Consider the following 25,327-nt stretch of genomic DNA (forward strand, 5'->3'; position numbering starts at 1 on the left):
CAACTTAATTTCATACAATAGATGTAATAGGGGGTCCCTGCTCTGTCTCTCTTTCAGTTAAGGAGTACTTTTCTTAAACGTTGAAACAACCAGCTATGTTTCTACCCTCAGTCACAGCGAGGGACACCCAATCCCTCAACGAAATCCCAACTGTTTGCTGTCCCGGCTCCTAAATGGTAAAAATGAGCCCTCGTCATCAGGACAGCCCGAAAAAAAGCCTACACATCTTCAGCAGCAGGCTAAAAAACACAACTCTTCCGACTGATCCTTGGATAGAAAAATAAATAAAAATTTAAATGACAGCTGCACTTTCAAATGGCTCTTTGTAGTTTGTCTTATTTAAAGCTAATGTACTTGCACTTTCTTGTTGTCGGGAAATTGTACCTTCAAGGTTGGAAGCACTTAATTGTAAGACTATGTAAAAAGAAAATGCATCAGTGAACCAACGGAGGGCGCTGTTCACCATGCTCAGAGATTAATAGAGGGAGGGGGGATTGTGTGGAAGAGGGGAACAGGTGTGTATACTCTCAGTGAAGAGTGTCCTCTGCTGGCTAAAGCTTTTATTTTGCAGCTCATGTCAGTACATTGTATTATTATCAATATTATTAATAATGTAGGCCTACTTGTTCATATTCCATATGTTCCTTATATTATATTTATTATATTTTACTAACAAACATGATACATGAATAAAAACTGCACTGGCATAATTAATATGTTTTTTGTTGAAAAATAAAGTTGTTTGTAAAGTTGCAGCAAATCAGATTGAAAAAAATAATGATCTATACTATATTGGATTATGACATTTTCAGTCTTTATTATTCATGATTTATGTATATTTCTAAGAAAAACGTAATCAACGTATGATGTAATAATATGTGGTAGTAACAAAACAGCGACATACTTTTGCTCTGAAAACACTCGTGCTGGAGGTTTTAGCCAACAGTCGCGCCACTTCCTAACACTGCAATCTTCACAAAGGGTCTAGAAACTGCGAGTCAAGTCAATTTATTTATAGAGCACATTTAAAAACAACCTAGGCTGAACAAAGTGCTGTACAAAGTTATATTATGTTATAAAAACAAAGGAAGACAATCAAAATATAGACACAATGAACATCAGAATCTGTTTTATTGGCCAAGTATACTTACATACACAAGGAATTTGACTTCGGTAGGTGATAACTCTCTATACATTCAATAAATAGACATGTAGTAGTAACATACTGTACAATAGAGACAACAATATACATATAGGCACATGTCAACATAATATACAAAAATACAAATATACAAATAAGACATTATAACAAGACAAGTACACATGGAGTGGGATGTAAGGTGCAAAAAGTAATAGTGCAAAGTAGTGTGCAAGATGCATATTGGAATGATAAGTATGTAATGTGTAGAGAAGCGGGTGAGTGTAGGTGAGTGGCCAAAGTGGGGGTGACCCCACTTATCGGCCGTTCAGTAGAGTGATGGCCGTGGGAAAGAAGCTGTTCTTATGTCTGGTTGTTTTTTGTGCGCAGGGATCTGTAGCGCCTGCCAGAGGGGAGGAGGTTAAAGAGCGCATACGCAGGATGTGTGGGGTCTTTGGGGATGTTCTCATACAGACAACACACTAATATACAAATCTCCCTAAACTAAATCATACGCCAAAGAATAAAAATGCGGTTTAAGACGAGACTTAAAGATCTCGGGCAGTAGAGGAGGACCTAATACGAATGGGAAGATTGTTCCAGAGTCTCGGGGGCCACAACGGAGAAGGCATGGTCACCCTTTGTTTTCATCCGAGACTGTGGAATAGCTCAAAGGAACTGATGACTGAACATGTATATGTTATATACATGTTAAAAATAATGTATTCATGCTTGATACAACTTGGAATTGCAGGCTCGGACCCAAAAGTGCAGAGTGTAGAGACGTGGAGGAATTGAGAAGATTATTAAGATTCATTCATTGAAAACGGCTTACAGACAAAAAGTGCCCAGAATCAGACAGGTAATCTGGGAACATGTAACGGAAGATCTGACACAAAATCCAAAGCGCAGGGAAATAACACGTTGAAAAGCAAAAGCACACTGGGAGAGACACAGGGAATGACGCAGGAAAAGACAAGCGATCGAACAACAGACAAAGAAAGCACAGAGACTAAATCCACATGGTGACGAGGGTAGTAACGAGGGACAGGTGACCGGAGGGCTCAGGAACAGGTGGAACCCATCAGGGCGGGGCAGACAATCACAGAGGCGGGAAAACACACAAACAAGACATGACACGGGAGAAATGACTTACAAAGTAAGACACGAAAACTGAAGCATGAAAACATAAGGCCCTATAGTATCGCATTGCCAGACCTTCCTCCACAGCGCTGCGGAGGAGGGTCTGGCTAGTCCACACAGCATTCTGGGATGGGAGAATAACGTGCTCTGGTTTATCGGCATTTCTTCAAACCAATCACAGTCGTCTTGGGCGGCGCTTATCGGCGGATGGAGCAACCGGCCCCACTGAGAGAATTCTTTGCCGACAGAACGGATGAGAGCCCGGGAGATGGACAGCAGGGTTAGCCACCTCCTGGGGTTGGCTGTTTGTCCGGCGGAGGGTGCAGAATTAAGAGGGACAACGGTAGCGAGTAGTATGAAAGCCCGAAATTCCGCGTAAGGAGGGTGGTTCGCGTGGTGGATGGGTAAAAAAACATAGGACGTGGTTTGTGTCCTGCGAGTCATGTTTCCTAAACCCAACTGTCCCGTTCTTCTTTTCCTAAACCCAACTGTCCCGTTCTTCTTTTCCTAAACCCAACTGTCCCGTTCTTCTTTATCTAAACCCAACTGTCCCGTTCTTCTTTTCCTAAACCCAACTGTCCCGTTCTTCTTTTCCCTAAACCAACCGTCCCGTTCTTCTTTATCTAAACCCAACTGTCCCATTCTTGTCCCGTTCTTCTTTTCCTAAACCCAACTGTCCCGTTCTTCTTTATCTAAACCCAACTGTCCCGTTCTTCTTTTCCTAAACCCAACTGTCCCCGTTCTTCTTTATCTAAAACCCAACTGTCCGTTCTTCTTTTCCTAAACCCAACTGTCCCGTTCTTCTTTATCTAAACCCAACTGTCCCGTTCTTCTTTTCCTAAACCCAACTGTCCCGTTCTTCTTTTCCTAAACCCAACCGTCCCGTTCTTCTTTATCTAAACCCAACTGTCCCATTCTTGTCCCGTTCTTCTTTTCCTAAACCCAACTGTCCCGTTCTTCTTTATCTAAACCCAACTGTCCCGTTCTTCTTTTCCTAAACCCAACTGTCCCGTTCTTCTTTTCCTAAACCCAACTGTCCCGTTCTTCTTTATCTAAACCCAACTGTCCCGTTCTTCTTTTCCTAAACCCAACTGTCCCGTTCTTCTTTTCCTAAACCCAACTGTCCCGTTCTTCTTTTCCTAAACCCAACTGTCCCGTTCTTCTTTTCCTAAACCCAACCGTCCCGTTCTTCTTTATCTAAACCCAACTGTCCCATTCTTGTCCCGTTCTTCTTTTCCTAAACCCAACTGTCCCGTTCTTCTTTATCTAAACCCAACTGTCCCGTTCTTCTTTTCCTAAACCCAACCGTCCTGTTCTTCTTTATCTAAACCCAACTGTCCCATTCTTGTCCCGTTCTTCTTTTATTAAACCCAACTGTCCCTTCCTTCACAGCCATTTTAACATCAGGCGGTCCACTTTAAAAACCCGGTTTTGGGTGTCATCATAACTATGTCTGAAATAGTTTTGATGTCTTGGATTGGGCCCACTCTTGTGTACGGGGGGGTCTCACCAGCTTGCTCCCTGTGTCATCTTAGCATGCAGCTTCGCTGATCCAGGGAGCGTCATCAGAACAGAGCCTTCATCGCCCTGTATAACTGTATTTCCATTTGTTGCAATAAATGGTTGAGATGGTTCCTGACTGAATTTCAATAATTGTTCTCATATAGGTCATCAAACATAATGCAATTACAATAGGCTACTGTTGAACTTGTTTTTAATCATTTAAAAAGTGTATGAAAACATAGAAAAAATGAATTATGACACATACAGAAGCCAAATTAGACTCAAAAACCACAACAAGTTGTCGAAATGTTACCAGAAAACAAAGTGATGAATATAGTCAGCATTCTCGTAACTGATGTATGGAAACTGCAAAAAAAAAAAACGTAAATGTGTCATACGTTTCCTGTGATTGCGGACCAACATGATGAATTGTGTTCTTCTGGGATGTTACTCGTTTTACTGACGCTTTCGAGGTAATTAGGAAGTCACAGACGTGTAAACTCTGTCACCTGCACCAGCACCCAAGAGCTGTGGTTTGGTTGCGTTGGGAGGACGATCGCTGAAGGGAATAGTTCCCTAAATTTGACCACAATCAAACTGGTCGGGGATTTCTTTTACATTTTTTCCTTCCTCTTCCACACTGAATAAAAACTTAATCTCGATGTAGAAGACGCTGACGCAAACCAACTACGGAACTGGATCATTTCAGTGGACTGACGATTATTCTTCGAAGGCCTTTTTATAAATTCTTGGAAGGAATCAAAAACGCTTCCTTTGACGCTCCAGTGTAGAACGGACAGCTGGTCTGGGGATGGAGACATGACAGGCCTTTGTGACTACAAAAAGATCATTCATAAATCATCATAATAGTAAATAAGAATAGGATATAATTGCTGTTAGATGTGATACAGAAAATTGGCCCGGATATTTATGTCAGAACTAGTGGAATAACTTTAACCCTCTGAGGTCTTTGGGCATTTTATAACTGATTCCCATGTGTAGCATATCAAAATGTTCAGAACAAACTCAGCTTTCTGTATAGTGACGCCCAAATTTGTCCTAGAGCAATGAGTAAAGAGATCATTTGGCCCTAAAGCTGAAAAGTTGAAGTTCGTTTTTTTGGATTTACTCAAATCTTGTAAAGGTGAAAACATGTAAAGACGTTTTGGTGTCTGGAATGAGTTAACAAATGTGTTAGGTTCACAAAAGGTGTGTGATATATGAATACATTGGTAAATAAATATGTATATATAGTATAATATATGTCTAAAATAAAAATGTAACGGTGTAACATCGCTTTTTGACCAAAACAGCAGCAAAAACTTCATTTATTCATTAAACATAAAATATATATGCTAATTGTGCTCGGTTGGTGAAAATAGTCCAAACTGCTCTGCTTTGTCTGTGTCAGAGGTTAATTAGTGAAAATGTTTCACCATGTTGAGCCCGCTGAACGTTACATAGTGATTCATAGAGCTGATCATCTGTTTTTATGAAGGATAAATGTAATAATAATAATAATAATAATAATAATAATAATACATTTTCTTTAAAAGCGCCTTTCTCGGCACTCAAGGACACCGTACAGGGATACATTTAAAAGCAGCAAAAAAATATAAATAAAAATAAAAAATAAATGTGTGGCCAGAGGCGTGGCTAGAAGGGGGGCAAGGGGGTGGCACCCCCCCCAGCCTAAAATATGATTGCCCCGCCCCTTGGTGCCCCCCCGATTCATTGGGCTAGAGTGCTGTCAATCTGACTATTGTGATTTCCACTGGATCAGAGTACAGTCACTTGGCTGCCTGTTCTGCCAATCTTCCCAGCCCTTGTCACATGACCATTTATTGTTTCCGTGATGACTATCCAAAATTCTGATACCACGGAACCAGCACTGGAATTATTATTTTATTTTTTTTTAAAGTGGCAGACTGAGCCTATAGAAATGTGTATTGTGTATTGTATTCGAGCATACAATTTGTTGAAAATGAAAACAAGTGAAATGAATAATGACTGTGATGTTGTATTTAGCAGAATTACACTGGGTTGTCCCACGTAAAAAGAGACAGACATATTCTCTTCTTCCATTCCTCCTCCTGTTGAACAAAAGCTACTGTAATGTTAGCTCGTAGACACATGAATGGGACAGGAAGATTGATTAACGTAGTGAGTGATACAGAGTGCACTGTAAAAAATTTTTTATCGAAATCTAATTATTATTTGGGGGGGCTGAGGAACATTATAGGGTAGCTTCAGCCCCCCAACGACGTCCATGCACACGGTGTTCCTGGCTCGGTTTGACTTTTGATGCGTGTCGTTCACCCTCTTACCCCTATCTTCCATCAAATCTGCGAGTCGGGCAGCAAGACGCTCCGCTTCTGAGAGACGCTCCGGGTGTGGTACGGCGCGCGGTGGAGGACGGAACAAAACCGGAACACAGCACAAACGCTCCCGGTGGCAAATTTACGAATCCCACTATGGCCACGCCAAGACCCGCCCCTATGAAGCAGCTTGATTGGTTGGGGTTAGGCATTTGACCTTGAGTGGTTAAGTTTAGGATAGCCGATTGGTTAGGGGATAGGACCTGTACCAATGGGGTCACATTACCTTGCGTAAGCATGGACGCCTGGCAATAAATGCTACTGAAGGGCGGGTCTTGGCGTGGCCATAGTGGGTTTCGTAATATTGCCTCCCAGTGGAGAATCAGAGTCACTTTCCCCATCATGCCTTCCCTGTCTATGTGGTACGGCAAACTGTCCCTGAAAACATATATACCTGGCAGTCTTTTAAAAACCCAGAAAGCTGTCTGACAGAAGCTGCTCTGAAGGCATCGCCAGAATCCTCAAATGCTCTTCTCACATTCGGACTGGAGTTCCCGACTGGAAAAAAAATTCAATTGTTTGAAAGCTAACATCAGAATCAGAGTTATTTCAGGTTTTCCCCATACAAGGAACTCGCTTCACTGTTTTGGTGCAAGATTAAAAAAAATGACAGTAAAAAACACGTACTGCAGCATCAAGACACAAAATATAGCAATTTACAATAAAAAATACTATTAAAAATGCACAATATATCTGTTCTAAAATCAAAGAGCTGGACAATTTTGGAAGAACCTAAAGCTAAATTAGCCAATAATGTTTTATAATCAGTGACATTTGGCTAATGCCAAGTTACTTTCCTATGTTTTATACTTTTATAGACAATAAAGCATTTCTATTGGTCTTGGACTGTACCAGAGTCATTCTCAAGGGGGTAAGCCTCTCCCCGGAAGACGTAGCTCCTATGGCGCCATTTTGATGCTACCAAGCCATCACCTCCCATTAGCATTTCATTGACTGCCATTCATTTTGGCGTCACTTTGACAGCGAATAACTTTACATCTGAAGCATTTAAAGACTCTATTTGTCCGTTGTTTATTTCTAAAGAAACACGACAATGTATAAAAGGCTCCATTACCTTGTACCTCACGTTATGGCTCCGTAGCAGACGCTTTTATAAAAATAGGCTAACGATTGGGTCATAACAACGAGACTTACTGTCACACAGTAGAGGAATTACCGTATAGTACAGGAGAAGTTTCATTACTAATGTTAACTAGCATTTTAGTTAGCAATATTAGCCTGTGTCTATGTTATCTCCTTACATATACCTACGCTCTCCGTCTCTGTAAGATTGGGAATGATTGAGATTTCTCTCGGCACAGCTACCAGAAGACTTCACACTTTCAGACAGGTTGCTCACGTCACATCTATGTCGTCTCTCTCAGTTGGAGGCTGCTCAGTAACGCTCAGCGCTCACCGGAAAAGTGCTTCAAATATCCTTCACTGGTCTCCGTCCAGAGACACGGGGTCTGGTGGTCCAGGTTATATACTGTCTATGGTCATTCTGCACTACCATGTTTTATTTGTACAAACATCAGTAAGTGTTACTTGGAGACTTTCTTGGTAAAGAGGTTTTTATACTGAGATGTTGGGTAAAATGTTTGAATGTCCAAAGACTTTTGGCCATATTCTATGTATCTTATTATCAAATTAACTCCGATTGGTGCAGGATCCAACAGAAGGTGTTGCCCTTTCACAGCCTGAATGAACAGATTGAGTCGCGCTGCTGGATTGAGGAGACAAAACATTGCCGTTATGCAACAAGAAAAGTTTCTAGATGACCCCCACAGGAAGCCAGGTTTGAGCTAATCTCCAGCGAATGCGCTTGATCCTCCCAGGAGACGTTGCTCAAAATGCTTTGTCAACCTGCTTTTCAGGGTGTGTTTGTTTATTTTTCACCTTGGTGAGCACCAGGTGGGTGGGGCTTGTCGAACCGGATACACACCACAGGTGAGAGTGTCAAAAGAAAAGCTTGGAAAATGACTATAAAACACAGCAGAGTTGGATCTGTGTGCTTTTCACACAAGGGCAACAAAGACACAGCTGCTGCGTCTATCTCCACCCGCCTGGGTCTAGAAGCAGGGTAAAACAAACGCTCCGTGTTTGTGTACAGTATCTGGTTTCACTCGTTCAACGCCCCAGACTTTCCGCAGGCGCAGAGTCATTGTGAAACTCAACTGAGCTCAGGTCAGTTTCTAAATGAGCTCTGAAATCACCACCGTCATGACAACACTGGTCGCCTAGCAACCCAGGAAATACTGCTGGCTGCAGGAAGTAACCCAGTAGTCATGAGCGAGCCTACACAGACACACACAGCATAAACAAAAGGACACAATAAAGACACAGACATGCAGGAAGACACGTTCCCATGCACATATATTGACATATACACACCCAGCGCACATGCCACAGTGACTTTACAGTGTGCAGCGTTTCTCTTCAGCACACACACACAGTTTCTACTTCTGGCAAATCAACTCTTTTTTTTTTTTTTTTTTTGATTAACCCTATGAGCTGTAAGGGCATGTTTACACATCTTCTTGAATTCTCCTTTTAAGTGTATTTGCATATACAACCCGGTCTCACGGCAGTTCGTGAAATGGTCACGTTATTTTTAATCTATTGATACTCAATTGTTTTGGAACTTGAAATGAGTTTACAGAAGTCTTGGGTTCACAGAAGTAGCGTAATATATGAATGAAATAGTAAATAAATATCTAAAATTTTGTAATCTCGCTTTTTGAGTGGGAGCGTTGTTAAACATCGCTCTGACTCGCCAGTGCGTCTTTTGTCCTCATTTGTCCACCTTTTTTTGCGCAATTGTGGGAATTTTATCGAGTTCTGACGCTTCCATTCAGCTTTTCTAATGCGATAATTCAAAATGTGCATGAAAATATGCCAATGTAAACATAAGTGAAACGATTAATAATAATACAAATCACACAGCAACACACACAAACCAGGAAGAAAGTGAATGTTATTATGAGTCCAATTACACACACGCATGCATGCACGCACACACACACACACACACACACACACACACACACACACACACACACACACACACACATAAAACAGACCAGCGCATACACACCCTCTCCAAACACTTCCGATGAATTGTGGAGGATAGCCTATTCATAATAACTTCTCTGGAAGAGTAACACAGGAGTGCGGATATATTTCATCACAGGGTTGTGTATTGTTAAGAGCAGTTCCATTTAAGAGTTTTATGGCTTTTGTGATGCATGAAAGCTTTGGGATAAGCATCACAGCTGTACTTCTCACTAAATGATTACAAAAGCTATTGGATGTTTTGTTTTCTCGCACTCATGCTCCCCTGTGTGGTGTGATATTTTACTGGCCAAAGCCCAAAGATTATCTCCATGAAAGTTTAAGTAACATCCTCAGGAAGTTACAAAATACCGAGCACATTAAGTTTGCATGTTAAGAAAAGTTTGTTGCTGAATGTTGCAATGCAAGTCATTATCTTTAGAAATGTTGTTCTTTTGATGGATTCGAGCAGTGGTGGAGGAAGTATTCACATACTGTATAGAAGTTAAATACCACACTGTAAAAAGTACTCCATCACAAGTAAAAGTCCTGCATTGATAATGTTACTTAACCCTCTGAGGGCGAAGGACACGCCGGAGTGTCCAAAGGTGTTTGGACATCAGACAACACTCCTACTCAAAAAGCCATGTTACAAAATGTACATGTTTTCACCTTTTACGAGATTCGAGGAATTCCAAAAAGCAAACTTCAACTTTTCAGCTTTAGGGCCAAATGATGTCTTTCCTCATTGCTCTTGGACAACACATAGGGATCAGGTTATATGGAAATACCCTTAAAGTGCCCATATTATACTAATTTTCAGGTTCATAATTGTATTTAGAGGTTATATCAGAATAGGTTTACATGGTTTAATTTTCAAAAAACACCATATTTTTGTTGTTCTGCACATTGCTGCAGCTCCTCTTTTCACCCTATGTGTTGAGCTCTCTGTTTTAGCTACAGAGTGAGGCATCACACTTCTATCCCATCTTTGTTGGGAGGTGCACATGCGCAGTAGCTAGGTAAGGACTACTAGCTAGAAGCTAGCGCTGCTAGCGGTTAGCCACCTCGTTCTCAATGGCAAAACACTGCTACAACACAAACGAGTTCACCCTAATCTACAAAATAAATTGTATAGAACTACTTACATGTCCCTCGTCTGCAGGTATTCCACGCAAAGTGTGAAGTGCTCCCTCGTTTAGAAGAAGTCTCCCGGCTAATCCTGCCTTGTACTGACCGAAGTTGGAGAAACAGCTAGCTAATGTGGTATTAGCTAAAGTGGTTAGCACACACCAAATGTTTCGGCTGATGATGTAGACGGCCCTGCAGATTTTGACCAGCTCACCCGGAGACTGAAGGCAGGAATCATTCAGAAACCGTATCTCACTCAAAACACCATGGATGTTTTTTTTTTCAAAGTTTGTATGCGTGTGGAAGCACCAGAGACACAAAATAACACCCCAAATCCCAGAAAAAAAGTGATTTTTTTTCATAATATGGGCATAATTTAAGAACATATGTAAAAATCGAGACAAATGCCCTTAGACCTCAGAGGGTTAAGTAAAAGTATGTAAGTATAATCAGGAAGATGTACTTAAAGTACCAAAAGGAAATGTATTCAGTGCAGATTAAGGACATGCACATTTGCACAGAATTAACCCTCTAAGGTCTAAGAGCATTTTCACATACTGTATCTTCTTAAATTTACCTTTTTAAGGCATCTCCATATAACTGATCCCCATGTTTTTCATATCAAAATGTTCAGAACAAACTCAGCGTTCCGTATAGTGATGCCCACATTTTTTCTAGAGCAATGTGTAAAGAAATAACTTGGCGCTAAAGCTGAAACGTTGATGAAGGCTTTTTGAAAGTCCTCAAATCTCTTTTTGAAAACAAACCTTAACTTATGATGTGTTGTTGGAATGGTTTGGGTGCTTGAAGTGAGTTTGGAGGGTGGAAGTAGCTCAGTCCGTAGGGACTTGGGTTGGGGACCGGAGGGTTGCTGGTTCAAGTCCCAGTACGGACTGAAGTACAGAGTGTGGATTGGTAGCTGGAGAGAGGCCAGTTCACCTCCTGGGCACTGCCAGGTGCTCTTGAGCAAGGCACCGTACCCCCCAACTGCTCAGGGTGCTGGGCCAGCACTGGCAGCCCGCTCACTGACATCTCTCCGTTTGTGCATGAATAGGTCCTGAGCATGTGTGTGTGTATTTCAGGCCTGTGTGTTGTGATTTCTAACAGATTGTAATTTCAATAAACAGTATTAATTATTATTATTTACCAAGGCCTTAAGTTATACGTATATGATTAAAATTGTAAATAAATATCTGAAATGCAATGTTGTTATATCGCTTTTTGAGTAAGAGTTTAAAAAGGAGTCCTCAGAGGGTTAAACAAACGGACAATCTCGTGTCGTGGTCGTTGCATTGCAACAAAAACGATTGGCAATGTTTAGTGGGAGGCCGGTGTGAAATTAGGACTTTGTCACTGCAGCCTCAGCAGTTACGCAACACGGACAACATCTAACTGTAAGATAATTGGTTTTCCCCATCAGAGTCCCTTTATGCACCCAGGAACTCTTTGAAAACCCAGAATAGGTTCACTTCCTTGTCCTCTTGTGTTTGTTTTATTGCTCTTACTATGTTCTTCTTTGTACTTCTTTGATTTTCTTATCTTATCTTAACTTATCTTGTTTCACGCAATTGTTTGACAGATTGTTTTAGCCTTTGCCTGATTAGTTTTTGCCTTCCTTCTTCCGTTTATTTTCCCCTGCCCAGTGTTTATCCATGATTGTATTGCCTGTTTTACTTCCTTGTCTCTGTAAAGGCACTTTAAAGGCACATCATGCCTCACTAATAATGTTTGTTATTTCTTTTCAGTTCAGTGCAACTTCCTTCAAACAGGCATGTACAGTATGTTCCTCATACTCTGTTAATATGTAAATAAGCACTTCTGAAGTGTCATTCCCCCGGCATGCACAACGACTTTTGTTTTACCTGGTGGTTCCGGCGTCTGTGATCAATGTGATGAACTTTTAACACCTCCGAGTCTCTGTGCATGTGTGTTCAGCGGTGATCTTTGACCCCCCCATCGCACAGGATGTTGCTGGTCAAGGATTATGACACCGCCGTTGCATCAGTCACCTTGCCTCCGGTTGTCACTGAGTTGCATCAGTTTCTCCTGAAAGCATCTTGCCTCAGTGTGTGTATGTGTGTGTGTGTGTGTGTGTGTGTGTGTAGGGGGGGGGGGGGTCGTGGGGTCCAAAAACCGGGAGTCCAGTGTACTTGTGGGGTCCCGACAGCTTTGTGGGGCAAAAATGCTGGACCCCACAAGTTTAAAGGGCTGTTTGAGGGTTAAGACTTGGTTGTAGGATTAGGGTTAGAATTAGGTTATGGTTATGGTTAGTTGTGATGGTTAAGGTTAGGGTAAGGGTTAAGGTTAGGCATTTAGTTGTGATGGTTAAGGTTAGAGTAAGGGTTAAGGTTAGGCATTTAGTGGTGATGGTTAAGGTGAGGGTAAGGGTTAAGGTTAGGCATTTAGTTGTGATGGTTAAGGTTAGGGTAAGGGTTAAGGTTAGACATTTAGTGGTGATGGTTAAGGTGAGGGTAAGGGTTAAGGTTAGGCATTTAGTGGTGATGGTTAAGGTGAGGGTAAGGGTTAAGGTTAGGCATTTAGTTGTGATGGTTAAGGTGAGGGTAAGGGTTAAGGTTAGGCATTTAGTTGTGATGGTTAAGGTGAGGTTAAGGGTTAAGGTTAGACATTTAGTGGTGATGGTTAAGGTGAGGGTAAGGGTTAAGGTTAGGCATTTAGTTGTGATGGTTAAGGTGAGGGTAAGGGTTAAGGTTAGGCATTTAGTTGTGATGGTTAAGGTGAGGGTAAGGGTTAAGGTTAGGCATTTAGTTGTGATGGTTAAGGTTAGGGTAAGGGTTAAGGTTAGACATTTAGTGGTGATGGTTAAGGTGAGGGTAAGGGTTAAGGTTAGGCATTTAGTTGTGATGGTTAAGGTTAGGGTAAGGGGCTAGGGAATGCATTATGTCAATGACGGGACCCCACAAAGATAGTGCCACAAACCGGTGTGTGTGTGTGTGTGTGTGTGTGTGTGTGTGTGTGTGTGTGTGTGTGTGTGTGTTGGTATGTGTATGTGTATGTGTGTGTGTGTGTGTGTGTGTGTGTGTGTGTGTGTGTATGTGTAAGTGTATGTGTATGTGTGTGTGTGTGTGTGTGTGTGTGTGTGTATGTGTAAGTGTATGTGTATGTGTGTGTGTGTGTGGGTGGGTGGGTGTGTGTGTGTATGTGTAAGTGTATGTGTATGTGTGTGTGTGTGTGTGGGTGGGTGGGTGGGTGTGTGTGTGCACGCCCTGGTCACATATTGGCCAATATTCCGTGAAGGATGGCAAACGGTTGGTCTGGGACCACAGGCCACAGTACTTCTAGCTTTCAGGTTTCACTTCAGTGGAACAAAGACAAAAACTAGCTGGGAGCATCCTGGTGAGTAATCAATGCGACGAAAGTTAGTGGTAAAAACTGTAAAAAAAGTTCCCGGTACGAAACCCTTGCGAGACTTACAGTGGCCTCAGTGAGCGAGTGACCTGGAGCTGACCCGAGAATAAACGGCACTGTTCTGTATCAGGGTGTGTGTGTGTGTGTGTGTGTGTGTGTGTGTGAAATTTCCCACTTCTGCTTCCGCGTCAAGTGGGAACCAATTGTACTTCTCCTCCCTCTGAGTGTAAGGCACTTGAGTGTCAAAACTGGGCTCACGACACGTATCTTTCGCACCACATCTCAATCTCAATATTCTTGGACAATTTATGCACTTCAATATATATCAATTGAAAATAATCTCAAGATAAAATAGCCCAAAGCGGTGTCAACATGAAACAGAGTGCTTTGAAGCCGGAGAGCGGAGTTCACTATGTGGCGAAAACAAAATACTTTCACCCAGGAAATGCTCGTCTGTTCCTCGGGAGCATTTTAACCCTCCTATTGTCCTTTTTTTCAAAAGGTTTCTATAACAGAACTTTGTGTTTCTTTCAACCAAATTATCAAAAAAATAAGAATAATAATAACATTGATGGTTCCATACAACGCTCTTCACAAATGATCAGTTCACTATACTTTTATTGAATTTGGTTGTTTTATCCGATCTTATAGCATTTGAAGAAAAATGTATGAGTGAACGTCGAAAAATGTGACAAAAATGTCAGAAAAAGGGGGGGGAAAAATCAACAAAAAACTCAGATAATGTGACAAAAACATTTTAATTTTGACCCAGAAAAACAAAAAGTTGCATGGTTGACGGGAAGATAACACAAGGGTTAATCCAAACCACAATCTTTTTCCTAAACTTAACTTGTCATTTACGTATATAATATCTGGTCTGTTGGTGAAGTAGCATTAATCACTTGAATGACTCCAAAACAGAGGAGATTCTTTTTGGTCCCCCTAACACCACAGCGAGCGTAGCTAGCCACCTGGGTCCGCTGTCTCTTAACCTGCACGCCCATGCCAGGATTTCTTGGTGTCATCTTTGATTCATCACTTCGTCTTGAGAAGCAGATCAATTCAGTGGTGAAAAGTTGCTTTTTTCAACTCAGGAAGATTGCTAAACTGAAGGCCATCCTGTCTTCTGATGACATGACATGAAGTCACCATTGCATTAATCTCCTCCAAGCTTGATTATGCAATTCACTGCCAGTCCTCTTTGTCTCACCTACAGCTGGTGCAAAATGCTGCAGCGTGACTTCTGACTGGCATAAGGAAAAGAGAAAGCATCACACCGATTCTAGCATCCCTGCATTGGCGTAAATGTGCTATATAAATAAACTTGACTTTACTTGACTAATTCAGCAGAGGCAGGGATATGTAGACCAAAAAGGGGGGAAATCCTGCGCATCCCCCACCATGATGTCACACTCTGAAGATATGTATTGTTACTTGATTCCAGCTGTCGGTTGTACTTTACTATGAACCATGTTACCAACTAACTAATATCGCAACGTAACTAACGTAAGCGAATAATTGCGAGTTGTGAAATAATACTCCGTATTCGTGCGAATAACCCAAGGTGAAACTTTGCTTCGCATTTGTTCTGAACACACCTTAACAATCTGCTTCTGAGACTTATGCAACACTACCCATCACTGCATTGATGAAAACACTTAAATATAATGATCTGATGAGTTTGTGTTTCATCCAATCAAAAGAAAAGTTCCAAATGCTTTCGAGTCAGATCGTGTTCACGCCGCCAATGTTCCTGCTTCCCATCAAAACATTTCATTAAAGAATTCAGAACTGGCAGCTGAACCTTGGCTCACCTCTGAAAGCAAGCATGCCATAACCAGATACATTATTATCTACTTATTTGTTTCTCCTCTGGTGTGGTGGTTGTGTTCTCATTGGTTAGTTTTAGCCAAATCCACAACAATTTGTAGATGCATATAATGTAACGTGATAAAAAAGCCCTGCTTAAATTTTGGAAGCCAACATTTTTTAAGGTAGAGGATGAAAGCAGAGGAGAGTAGAGGGGGAATGTGATTCCTGGTTATGTTATAAGTTATAATTAACATACCAGCTGTGTAACAATATCGAAGCAGGTTGAAACATTTCCCTTCAGCAAACAGAACACCGCCCATGTTCTCACAGTGCTGTGGTTGTTGTGGATGTTACCCAGGGCATAGTCTTTAAAGTATGAACATGTCTGAACTCAATGAACTTTCTTCTAGTCTTTTATGCTTTAATGAAATGATATACGTTTTAGGACTCGATATTAGACAAACTGACTTCATAAGATGGAGAACGATCTAAAGATGATGTGGAATCCAGTGTCAATTGGCATTATATCTGTTAGAATTACTATAGAAACTCATGACAACAGCGGCACAATATCGACAACCGTTCTGACGTATTTCAGTGCCTGCTTTCATATCTTTGCGTAACTACTTTGCGTACTAGATGGGTGGGGTAACATTGCATGAGATTTTGACTTTCAAGCAGAAACGGACAAACCTGGATCAAGTGATTCTCTTTGTTTGTTTAAGGTTGGTACAGTAAGAGAGGAGGGCAGGGTTTACCGCTACAAGGCAATTAGCTGGTTGTGCAATCGGGTCATTAACAGACTTTTAACAACTATGTGTCACTTTAATGTTGCTGGTAAAAGTGGAGCTAATTTTTGTTATTTTTTAGCCTAATCTATAATGACACAGCATGACACACACATATTAGTTGATTTATATTGAATTAATTAATTAATTAAAAGTATTAAGTAAAGCTGTCAAACAAATGTCGTGAAGTAAAAAGTGCAATATTTCCCTCTGAGATGTACTGTAGTGGAGTAGCATAAAGTTGCATGAAATGGAAATGCTAGTAAAGTAACTCAAAAAGTGTATTTTGCAGATTTAAATCCAGCTCTGTGTCATCTTTGTGTGGGCAGTGTGTTTAGATGAACACTATGCTGCTTGCCTTTGGGAGCACAGAGAAGCTGAAACCTGCCAAATAACGTGAAACGACGCATTTCGGGACATCTTAGAGGACCTCCGTGACGCGTTATCTTATCTCGGAGCTCCGTGACATACCATACATCTAATCACACTTCACACACTGCCATGACACAGAGCTGGATTAAAATCTGCAAAATATTCCTTTACGTACAAATTATATGTAGCGATTTAGTTACATTCCACCACTGCACATCTTCTGGGTATTTCATCAAGTATTCACCAAATTTGGTTCATTCTATGTTTGAATGAGCCCTTAAAAAGCATTTTTATGTTCCACACCATTTTTGTCATTTTTACCAATGACTGCATGTATGTCTAACTTGACAAAACCTGCCATAACTCTTGATAAACACAAGGAATACATAGCAAAAATTAAATGTATAAGAGACGAAATGAGCCTTTTTTGTAAAAGCTAACCCTTCAAAAATTAAAAGTTGTCGAATATTTTGTTCATTGAGTGTGTGTTGTACATTTCTGTACATCCAGTGGTGATATTAGTGTGGGTCAGAGGGTTTGTTGTTCTCTGAAGAGTATTTCACAGCTTATCTTCACAGATAACAGCGGTGAAGTAATATCCTCTCTCTCTCTCTCTCTCTCTCTCTCTCTCTCTCTCTCTCTCTGTCCTTCTCTCTGTCTCTGAACAGCTGACATGTCCAGTCTTGTCTCTCTCTCTCTCTCTCTCTCTCTCTCTCTCTTTAGCTCAAACACAGCTGCTCTTAACATGTTAACAGTTAACATGCAGGACATTTGTAGGTGAACTCACATTATGTAGGTTTTCTACTTGTGAAAAAGGCATGCCTGAAGGGATGACCCACCAAAATAAAAGTTTATTTCCCATAACATATCTTCCTTGTATTTATCTGGGAATGCATTTTTAAAATTAGTATATTCTGAGGAAATATTGTGTTTTTCCTCATACATATCTAGGATGGCAAAGCTATTTTATTTACTTTAAACATCGGATGATGTGATTCTTTTCTCTAATACAGATGAGAACTGAGCCTCCTAGCGAGCAAGCTAGCTAACTAGCAAGCCAGCTGGCCACTAAATTAGTGAAGTTAACAACTTAATGTTTCATTTACACACTCTTATCACAGTTTAGAAAAGCACTGCGCTCTCGCCATATTAGTATGTTCGGTTCATTTTCAGTAACCACTGTGTAGCATGATAGCATGTTGGGTGGAATTAGCAAGCAAGGTAATTAACTATCCATCAAGCTAACAAACAAGCTCAAGTAACTACATGACTGCTAACATAGTGGACTCGTGAAAAAATACATCTTTTTTTTCATGACTAATTTATTAATGACTCAGCATCATCTGTATTAGAGACAAGAATTATTTCATCCCAGTCCCACCAGACTTCTGTGTATTAAAAACAAAAAACTGAAGCCAACAGCTGCAGAGAGGCTAAGTAATTATTTAAGCCTGTCATCTTAAGAACAAACTCTTTTTTTTTTTTTTATAATTCTTTGGCCATTTTAGCCTTTAATAGACAGGACAGCTGTAGACAGGAAAGGGGGGGGAGATATGAATTACATCAGAACCTCTAGTTTAACAGCATTATTTAGCACTAAACATTATTATAATGAATCCAATGGGGATAGGGTCCTAGGTCCTAAAAGCAAAGTGTTACCAGACTATTTAAAAAAAAAAGAAAGAAAACGACGACACCATGAGCGGTTACATTGGCAATACATATTTTTAATTGATGAAGTATCAAAAACAAAAGTTGACCGATCACAAAGATGGAAGTACACATTGGTGGCAGCAGTGCAGTTGTACCTTACAGCCTACGGTTTATTCATCCGGGCTATATGATGCTCCAACAGTCGAGCAGCTACAGAGAAAAACAAAACAAAAACTGCCCCCACTAGAAGTAGGCACGATAGAATATAGAACTCAGTGCTTAAAAGCTATCTAGCCATGACCAGCAACGGGACAATGAACAACCACAAAAAACAACACATGAACACACGCAGACGCCTGCGTCCCTTTAACCGTGTGACTCTCAAGTTCTTTGCTTTCATAAGACACACGACAAATAATATTAAAACCTTCTTCTACCATGCAAACATAATATGTAAAACTCCAGTCCTCGTTGTGACCGTGATGTGCTGTTCATACATAAATTATTACTCTTCCGTTGTGAACTGAAAACATTTCCTATTAGCGACAAAAACCTTTGAGATAAAGATGCTAACATTATGTTTTCTATATTATGTTTTATTGAAATACTGATGAGCTGAGTTTCCCTTTTGATGTGCTGCTGAATTGCAATGACTGAGGGAGAAGAGAGTTTCAGTGTCTTGCTCGCAGATGATTGGCTGTTGATGGACACTTTAGATTGATGCTTCGATTAGTTATTGACAAGAAATGAGAAGTGTGCAATACACCACACTTCTCTCGAAAGATGATTTCACTCTGAAGTGAACAGGCCACAGAGAGGCAAAAGGGGGGAGTGGAAGAAGGAAGAAATATTTGGCAGTGAGTTGAAGTCTGGATACTTATAAAGTTCATAACACAGTATAACATTACATCATCTTGCATAACTTCAGAGTCAGGCGCGTTAAAGGACCAGCCGAAAGCTGACGCAACACTTCTGATACCTAGCTAATGATATCTAGTGAACACAACTTCCAAACCTAATCTTAATAATAAAAATACAATTTCTTTTTTTTTTTTTTATAAAATAACAATCTTTGTTTTGCCCTGTCCAAGACCAAAGGAGGCATCTGGTGTTTACATACAGTAGCACAGAGTTAATGCGCAGCCGATAAGAATATACGAGATTTTAAGTAGAAAACAAACACTCATACTTGTGGAGCTTCACCGTCACAGAAGATGTATAAAAGCAACACTAGCTATGTTTACCTTAAGATGGAACGCAATGATAAATACGTAAGTGAAAGATAAGTAAGTGTGAAATTATATAAATTATTTTTTTTCTGGGGTCAATTTTGCTTGACATCAAATTTCAAATTGTTAAGAATAGTAAGGTATCATCTGCATATATGCGTATATTGTATTTTTTTACTAAGCTTTTTCATAAGTGCAGAATTATAAACCCTGCCTGCAAAGTACATTTCCCTTTTGTAACCACTACTTCTGCCCTAATAGCAGACAACCTGACTTTTCTGAGATGTTAGCTCTTAAAGATTAGCTCTTAAATATGAGGCCATTACAAAAAAAACAAAAAAAAAACACTTCTACAGCAAGCATAGGTCCTGAGTGGTTAGTAGTAGCAGCAAATTCATGTTAGGGCTGGGCAATATATCGATATTATATCAATATCATGATATGAGACTAGATAGGTTGTTAGATTTGGTAATTGTAAGATCGTAATATGACAAAAGTATTTTCTTTTCCTGGTTTTGAAGGCTGCATTACAGTAAAGTGATGTCATTTTCTGCACTTACCAGACTGTACTAACTGTTCTTTTATTTGCCTTTAACCACGTGGTCATTATATGCACATTACTGATGACTATTTTTCACAAATCTCTGTGTAAATATTTTGTCAACCCTGCAATATCGATATCGAGGTACGGGGTCAAACATTTTGGGATATTTGATTTTCTCCATATCACCCAGCCCTAGTTTTTGTTGTACAAGCAGACAGGGTTGAAACGGCAATGACAAATCATACAGTTGTTATTTAATAAATATACTTTTTTTATACACTGAGCACAAACAATGTCTTCTTTTTAAAGTCAGTGTCTCAAACACACTCGGTACACACTCACACGGTCAATCTGCGTCTACTTTCTTTGAGGGTGAACTTTTAAATTATGTGCCTTGATCACCTTGAAATCACGCTCTGCTTTGGTACAAAAACTGGACTTTCATCTATTCAAAAAATATCAGTAAATAAAAAAAAAAGGGTCTGTTTTGTGTTTTAGTGCTTTGGCATCTGTCCTTGGCCGTTCGACGGTTTGTAATGTTCAAAAAATATAAAATAAACATAATGCATGTCAAGGTGCTGTCGTGTACTTTGTGTCCAATCAGCAGCTACGGTTTCATGGAGAGGGAGGTGATGAGGTCACTTTGTGCCACTCTCTCTCTCTCTCTCTCTCTCTCTCTCTCTCTCTCTCTCTCTCTAGCAGCTTTGTGGACAGTGAATGAGACTGAGGAGTCATCCGAATGGCGTTTACGATATGTCATTCTGTCATTCTTAGCTCGTCTATGCTGAGGCTCCAACCAGCCTCTCGAAAACAGGTGGAAGCAGGATGGAGGCATCGCAAGTCTTTGAAAAGTAGCAGAGACACAACAGGTGGCTCATAGGTGACCGGGACAGTGAATGTGGTCGAGGGTCAGACGCCCTCCGTCCAGAGGCGCCAACGTGGAGACGGATGAAGACGAGGAGGCGGATGTGATGGAGGTGGTGAGGTCGTGCAGTTGTAAGGTGCTCTCCTTGATGTGTTGGATGAAGAGGTTCCTCTCGTCCTCGGGCGTTTGGCCGTTTTGGGCTCGGACGATGCAGGTCGGCCGGTGCAGGTTGAGCATGTAGACCAGCTGCTGCTTCTGCTGCTTCAGCTCCTCGATCTGAGCCTTCAGGTCGGCGTTGACGGTCTCCAGTTTCTCAGACTCCTGCAGAACAAAGAGAGAAGGAAGAATCAATTCATGCTGCTCTTTTATGTTGGATGTGAAAGCTTTGTACTTTAGCCAGATATGTTAAAAACCACCACAAATTGTACAGCAAGAGCAAAACATATAGAAGCATCTCTGTACAGGAGCAGCAAAGTGCCTTAGAAAAGATAAAAAAAAGGTAAACTTAAATAAGCCATAGATGAGTTCTACATCAGGGCTGCACGATGATGAAAATATCTAATTGTGATAATTTTGACTGATATTGTGATTGCGATATAACTCACGATATTGGAGGGAATTATCATTTTCGTATCATTCGAAAAAGATTATAGTGTCATTTTTGCGAGGGTCTGAACCAAACTTTTTAAAACTCAGATTTTTTTCTTCATTCTGTAGGATATCTTTTTTTTAAACAAGTATTTGATGATGATTAAATTGATGGAGGTTGAAAATTACCTGCTGCAGAGTCTCAGTCTTCTCCTTCTTCTTGTTGCGGCATTTGGCAGCCGCGATCTTGTTCCTCTCTCTCCGTCTCTTCCTCCTTTCGTGCTCCTGAGGTGTGATCTGAGAACCAGAGAGAAATATAAACTGTCAGTATTTCACCAGTATTTTTGTTGTATGGCCTGGCTCAGGTGAAACTCTTTGACAAACACAAACAATGAATGCCAGAACTTTATTTTATTCTCCAGTTTGACAGTCAGTCATAACGGAAAAAGAACATAAACAATAAACTACTTTAAAGTAGATTTTTCTTCGGGGCTAAATGACGTGGTATCGGATCGGTGCATAAACTCCAGTACTATCTACCGATACCAGCATTTTAGGCAGTATCGGAGGCTTCGGTATCAGAACATTTCTAAAAGCTAAAAAACAAAACAGCTGTAGTTTCCCTCTGCCTCACCTCTCTCCTGACTCCAGATCCGCAGGCGTGGTGCTCCGAGGCTCGGTCCGAGCTGGAGCTGGCGCCGTCTGAGCTGATGTCTGCGCTGAGCCCGTTGGACTGACGCTTGGTCTGGATGGCCAGCCGCAGCTCTTCTTTCACCAGCGGGGTGAAGTTGGTGAAGTCGTCCAGGGTGAGCGTGCCTGGCGGCGACAGGCAGGGCACCATAGCCGAGCAGCTGATGTCAGCCAGCGAGGGACCCGAGTGCTGCAGCATCATTCTGGAAACACAAGAGTCAGAGATTATCAGCATGGCAGATCTTGTCAGTGTGTTCTAAGTCAGGGGTCTTCAACGTTTAAGACAAGGACTCCTTAACTGAAAGAGAGACAGAGCAGGCACCCCCTACTACATATATTGTATAAAATGAAGTTGCATATTAAACTGGGCATACAATTAAGTATAGGGCAGTCTAAGGCCTTTATATACCTTTTTAGTGCATAGAATACTAAGCTATTAAAATAATAATTGTCGGTATGATTTTATAAGTTACATACTTGTGTATGTGGCTCAGTGAATCCTCACGATGAACTGTATCTGTGGATGGCTACTTTAGAGACTACCTTACCTATAGGTCAGTAAGCCTATCATCAGTGGGGATTTAGATTTGCTAATAATATGATATGACATTTTATTTTATTTTTTTTAAATTGTCAAAGATTAACAATAATTTCGAGGCTCCCCCTGCAGAGACTCTGAGGACCCCCTATAGGGGTCCTGGACCCCCCTGTTGAAGTAGGTAGACATAATAATAAAATCTTTAAGATGCTGTATTCTTTTCTGTGTTGTTGTTTTGCTGTCGTCTTTTGTAATTTGACTCGATGGCATAAATAAAGGTTGAATGAATGAATTATTATCATGTCAGTGGCTGTCACCCAGGTCTTGTCAGTGTGCTCTAGGTAGACATTTAAAAAGAAGATATATATATATATATATATATATATATATATATATATATATATATATATATATATATATATATATATATATATATATATATAAATACTACAGCTACAAATAATACAATTTACAAACATATAATGTAAAAAAAATAATAATACAAGATTGCTTTATGAAAAAGTACAATGAAAAGTCTAGTGTCTATAAAGATATTATAGTGATAACATAAAGGATTAAAAACAATAAAACAAGTCAGTTTTTTGCTTAATATGAAGTATAGCACAAACTCACACTAAGTTACTTATAGCCTATTATAGGTGATTTAAAATACATGAAAGCATGGTACTATCAACTTATTAAGAACTGGGAGAAGTCATTAAGAAACCATGGAGAGATTAGAGAGAGGTTTTTTTTTTCTTGCAGAGTAATACTGATCTAAAAAATTATACAAACAAAAAGTTGTTGCGTGTATTTAAATGCCAAGATAGCATGCAGATCTGAAGCAATCATTTATGGCCACAGAGGCCAATGTGCTTTAGTGGAGAATCACCCTGAACATGAACAAATATTTGCCTTTTGTCAAAACCGCCATAAACAATTAAAGAGAGTCATTAATACTGTAGGTGTGAATGGGTTATCTAATCAGAGGAGTGACTCATAGAGAATCATTGACTTACAGCTTGATAAAATAATTATGGTCTTATCAGCTCTTTGAGACCAAAACAAACGCATTCATATAGAACGGCAAAGTGTGTCATTCAAATAAAAGTTATTCTCCCTATAATATCTCCAAAAGGGTCTCACCATGCTGATTCACAGTTGTCAGTTATTTTCCTTAATATGTCTCAGGTTCTGATATATATTTGTGGTTTAGGCTATCATTTAGAAAATTTGTGAAAACCTACATCCTGAAAAAAATCGATCTTAAATAGATAGGAATAGATCTTCATGTTTTCTAAGTTATTATATTGCTTAAACAATGACCGAGCAGAAGAAACCACATCAGAGTAAAATCTCTCAAAAGTGTTATATATAATAATAATAATAATAATAATAATAATAATAAAAATAATAAAAATAAAAACAGCTTTATAATCACAAATCATTGCTGAAATTTAAGCCAAAATATACATTAGTAATTCATAAGTCAATGTGTGTAATAGCCTAGAAGCCCGTTTAGAAGTTGTAAACAGTCCCGGGACAGCGCCGGGACTTCTCTGCTCTACAAACCGGAGCAACGACCGTCAACAACAGCGCTCTTCTCCCACTCAAAGAAGAAGAAAAAAAACTCCCCAAAAAGGAATAAAAGTCCAACCAACCTGTTGAAGCTTCGGGTGACAGGGTTCAGATGAAGTAGGCGCGCAGAGAAAACAACCTCTTATAGTCGCTTCACTCTTCTCTGTGTGTGTGTGTGGTGTGTGCCTCTCGCTTCCTTGTTGCTGCGTAATGATAAAGTTGCGCTTGTGGCCCGCTGCGTTGCATCACCCGCTTATATGGCGGCTGGACGGCATGGACGGAGGCGTGGCGTGGTGACGCAAGCAGGAATGTTACTAGAGAAGGGAGGGAGGAAGGAGGGAGGGAGAGCACAGGGGTGACGTCATCCTATTTATAGAAAGATTATCCTGCAATGATGCAATCGAGCAACCTCCGAGCTGCTCTGCCATAACAGGGCAGGCTTCCCCCGCCCCCTCCCTTTTTTTCTCTCTTTTTTTTCCTTATTTCCTTCCTTCCTTCCTTCCTTCCTCCATCTCCTCACATTCTTTTCCTCACTCCTTTCTTTTTAGATCCCGGCATCATTGCCATGCCCCTTCTTTCTGTTCCGTTTATTTAGTTTCACCCTCTTTCTCTGTCATTTACATTTTCTTTTTTTCTCTCTTTTCCTCATTGTTGTCCACGTTTTTCTCCCCCCCCCACTCTTCTTTCTCTCTTTTCCTTCCTTCCTTCTTTCCTCCATCTCATTCTCTTTTCCTCTTTTCCTCGCAGTCTTTTATTCTTTTCATCTCCCAGGTTCTTCCTCTTCTACTTAGATCCCTCCATCATTGCCATGCCCCTTCTTTCACTTTTGTTTCTTTCATTTCATCCTCTTCCTCCTTTCTTTTTCTCTCTCTCTACCCCATTATTTTCCAGTTCTACCCTATATACCCCCTTGTCTCCTTTCCCTCTTTCTTTCCATCCCTTGACCCCCCTCCCTTT

The 25,327-nt window shown here is 40.4% G+C and overlaps 1 protein-coding gene across 1 annotated transcript; it reads right to left on the bottom strand.

The window, feature by feature from the left end:
* Nucleotides 1–18,391: 18,391 nt before the first annotated feature.
* On the bottom strand, nt 18,392–24,600 carry atf3 (activating transcription factor 3). The gene is made up of 4 exons (XM_039782573.1): nt 24,454–24,600; nt 22,199–22,457; nt 21,754–21,861; nt 18,392–21,297 (listed from the first exon to the last, which is right to left on the bottom strand). Exons 2-4 carry the CDS (start codon nt 22,454–22,456, stop codon nt 20,986–20,988), a joined length of 678 nt encoding a protein of 225 aa, XP_039638507.1. The 5' UTR covers nt 22,457; nt 24,454–24,600; the 3' UTR covers nt 18,392–20,985.
* Between the last annotated feature and the right edge of the window lie 727 nt (nt 24,601–25,327).

The sequence above is a fragment of the Perca fluviatilis genome, chromosome 18 (genome assembly GCF_010015445.1).
Source record: "Perca fluviatilis chromosome 18, GENO_Pfluv_1.0, whole genome shotgun sequence".
In the NCBI taxonomy this organism is placed as follows: domain Eukaryota; kingdom Metazoa; phylum Chordata; class Actinopteri; order Perciformes; family Percidae; genus Perca; species Perca fluviatilis.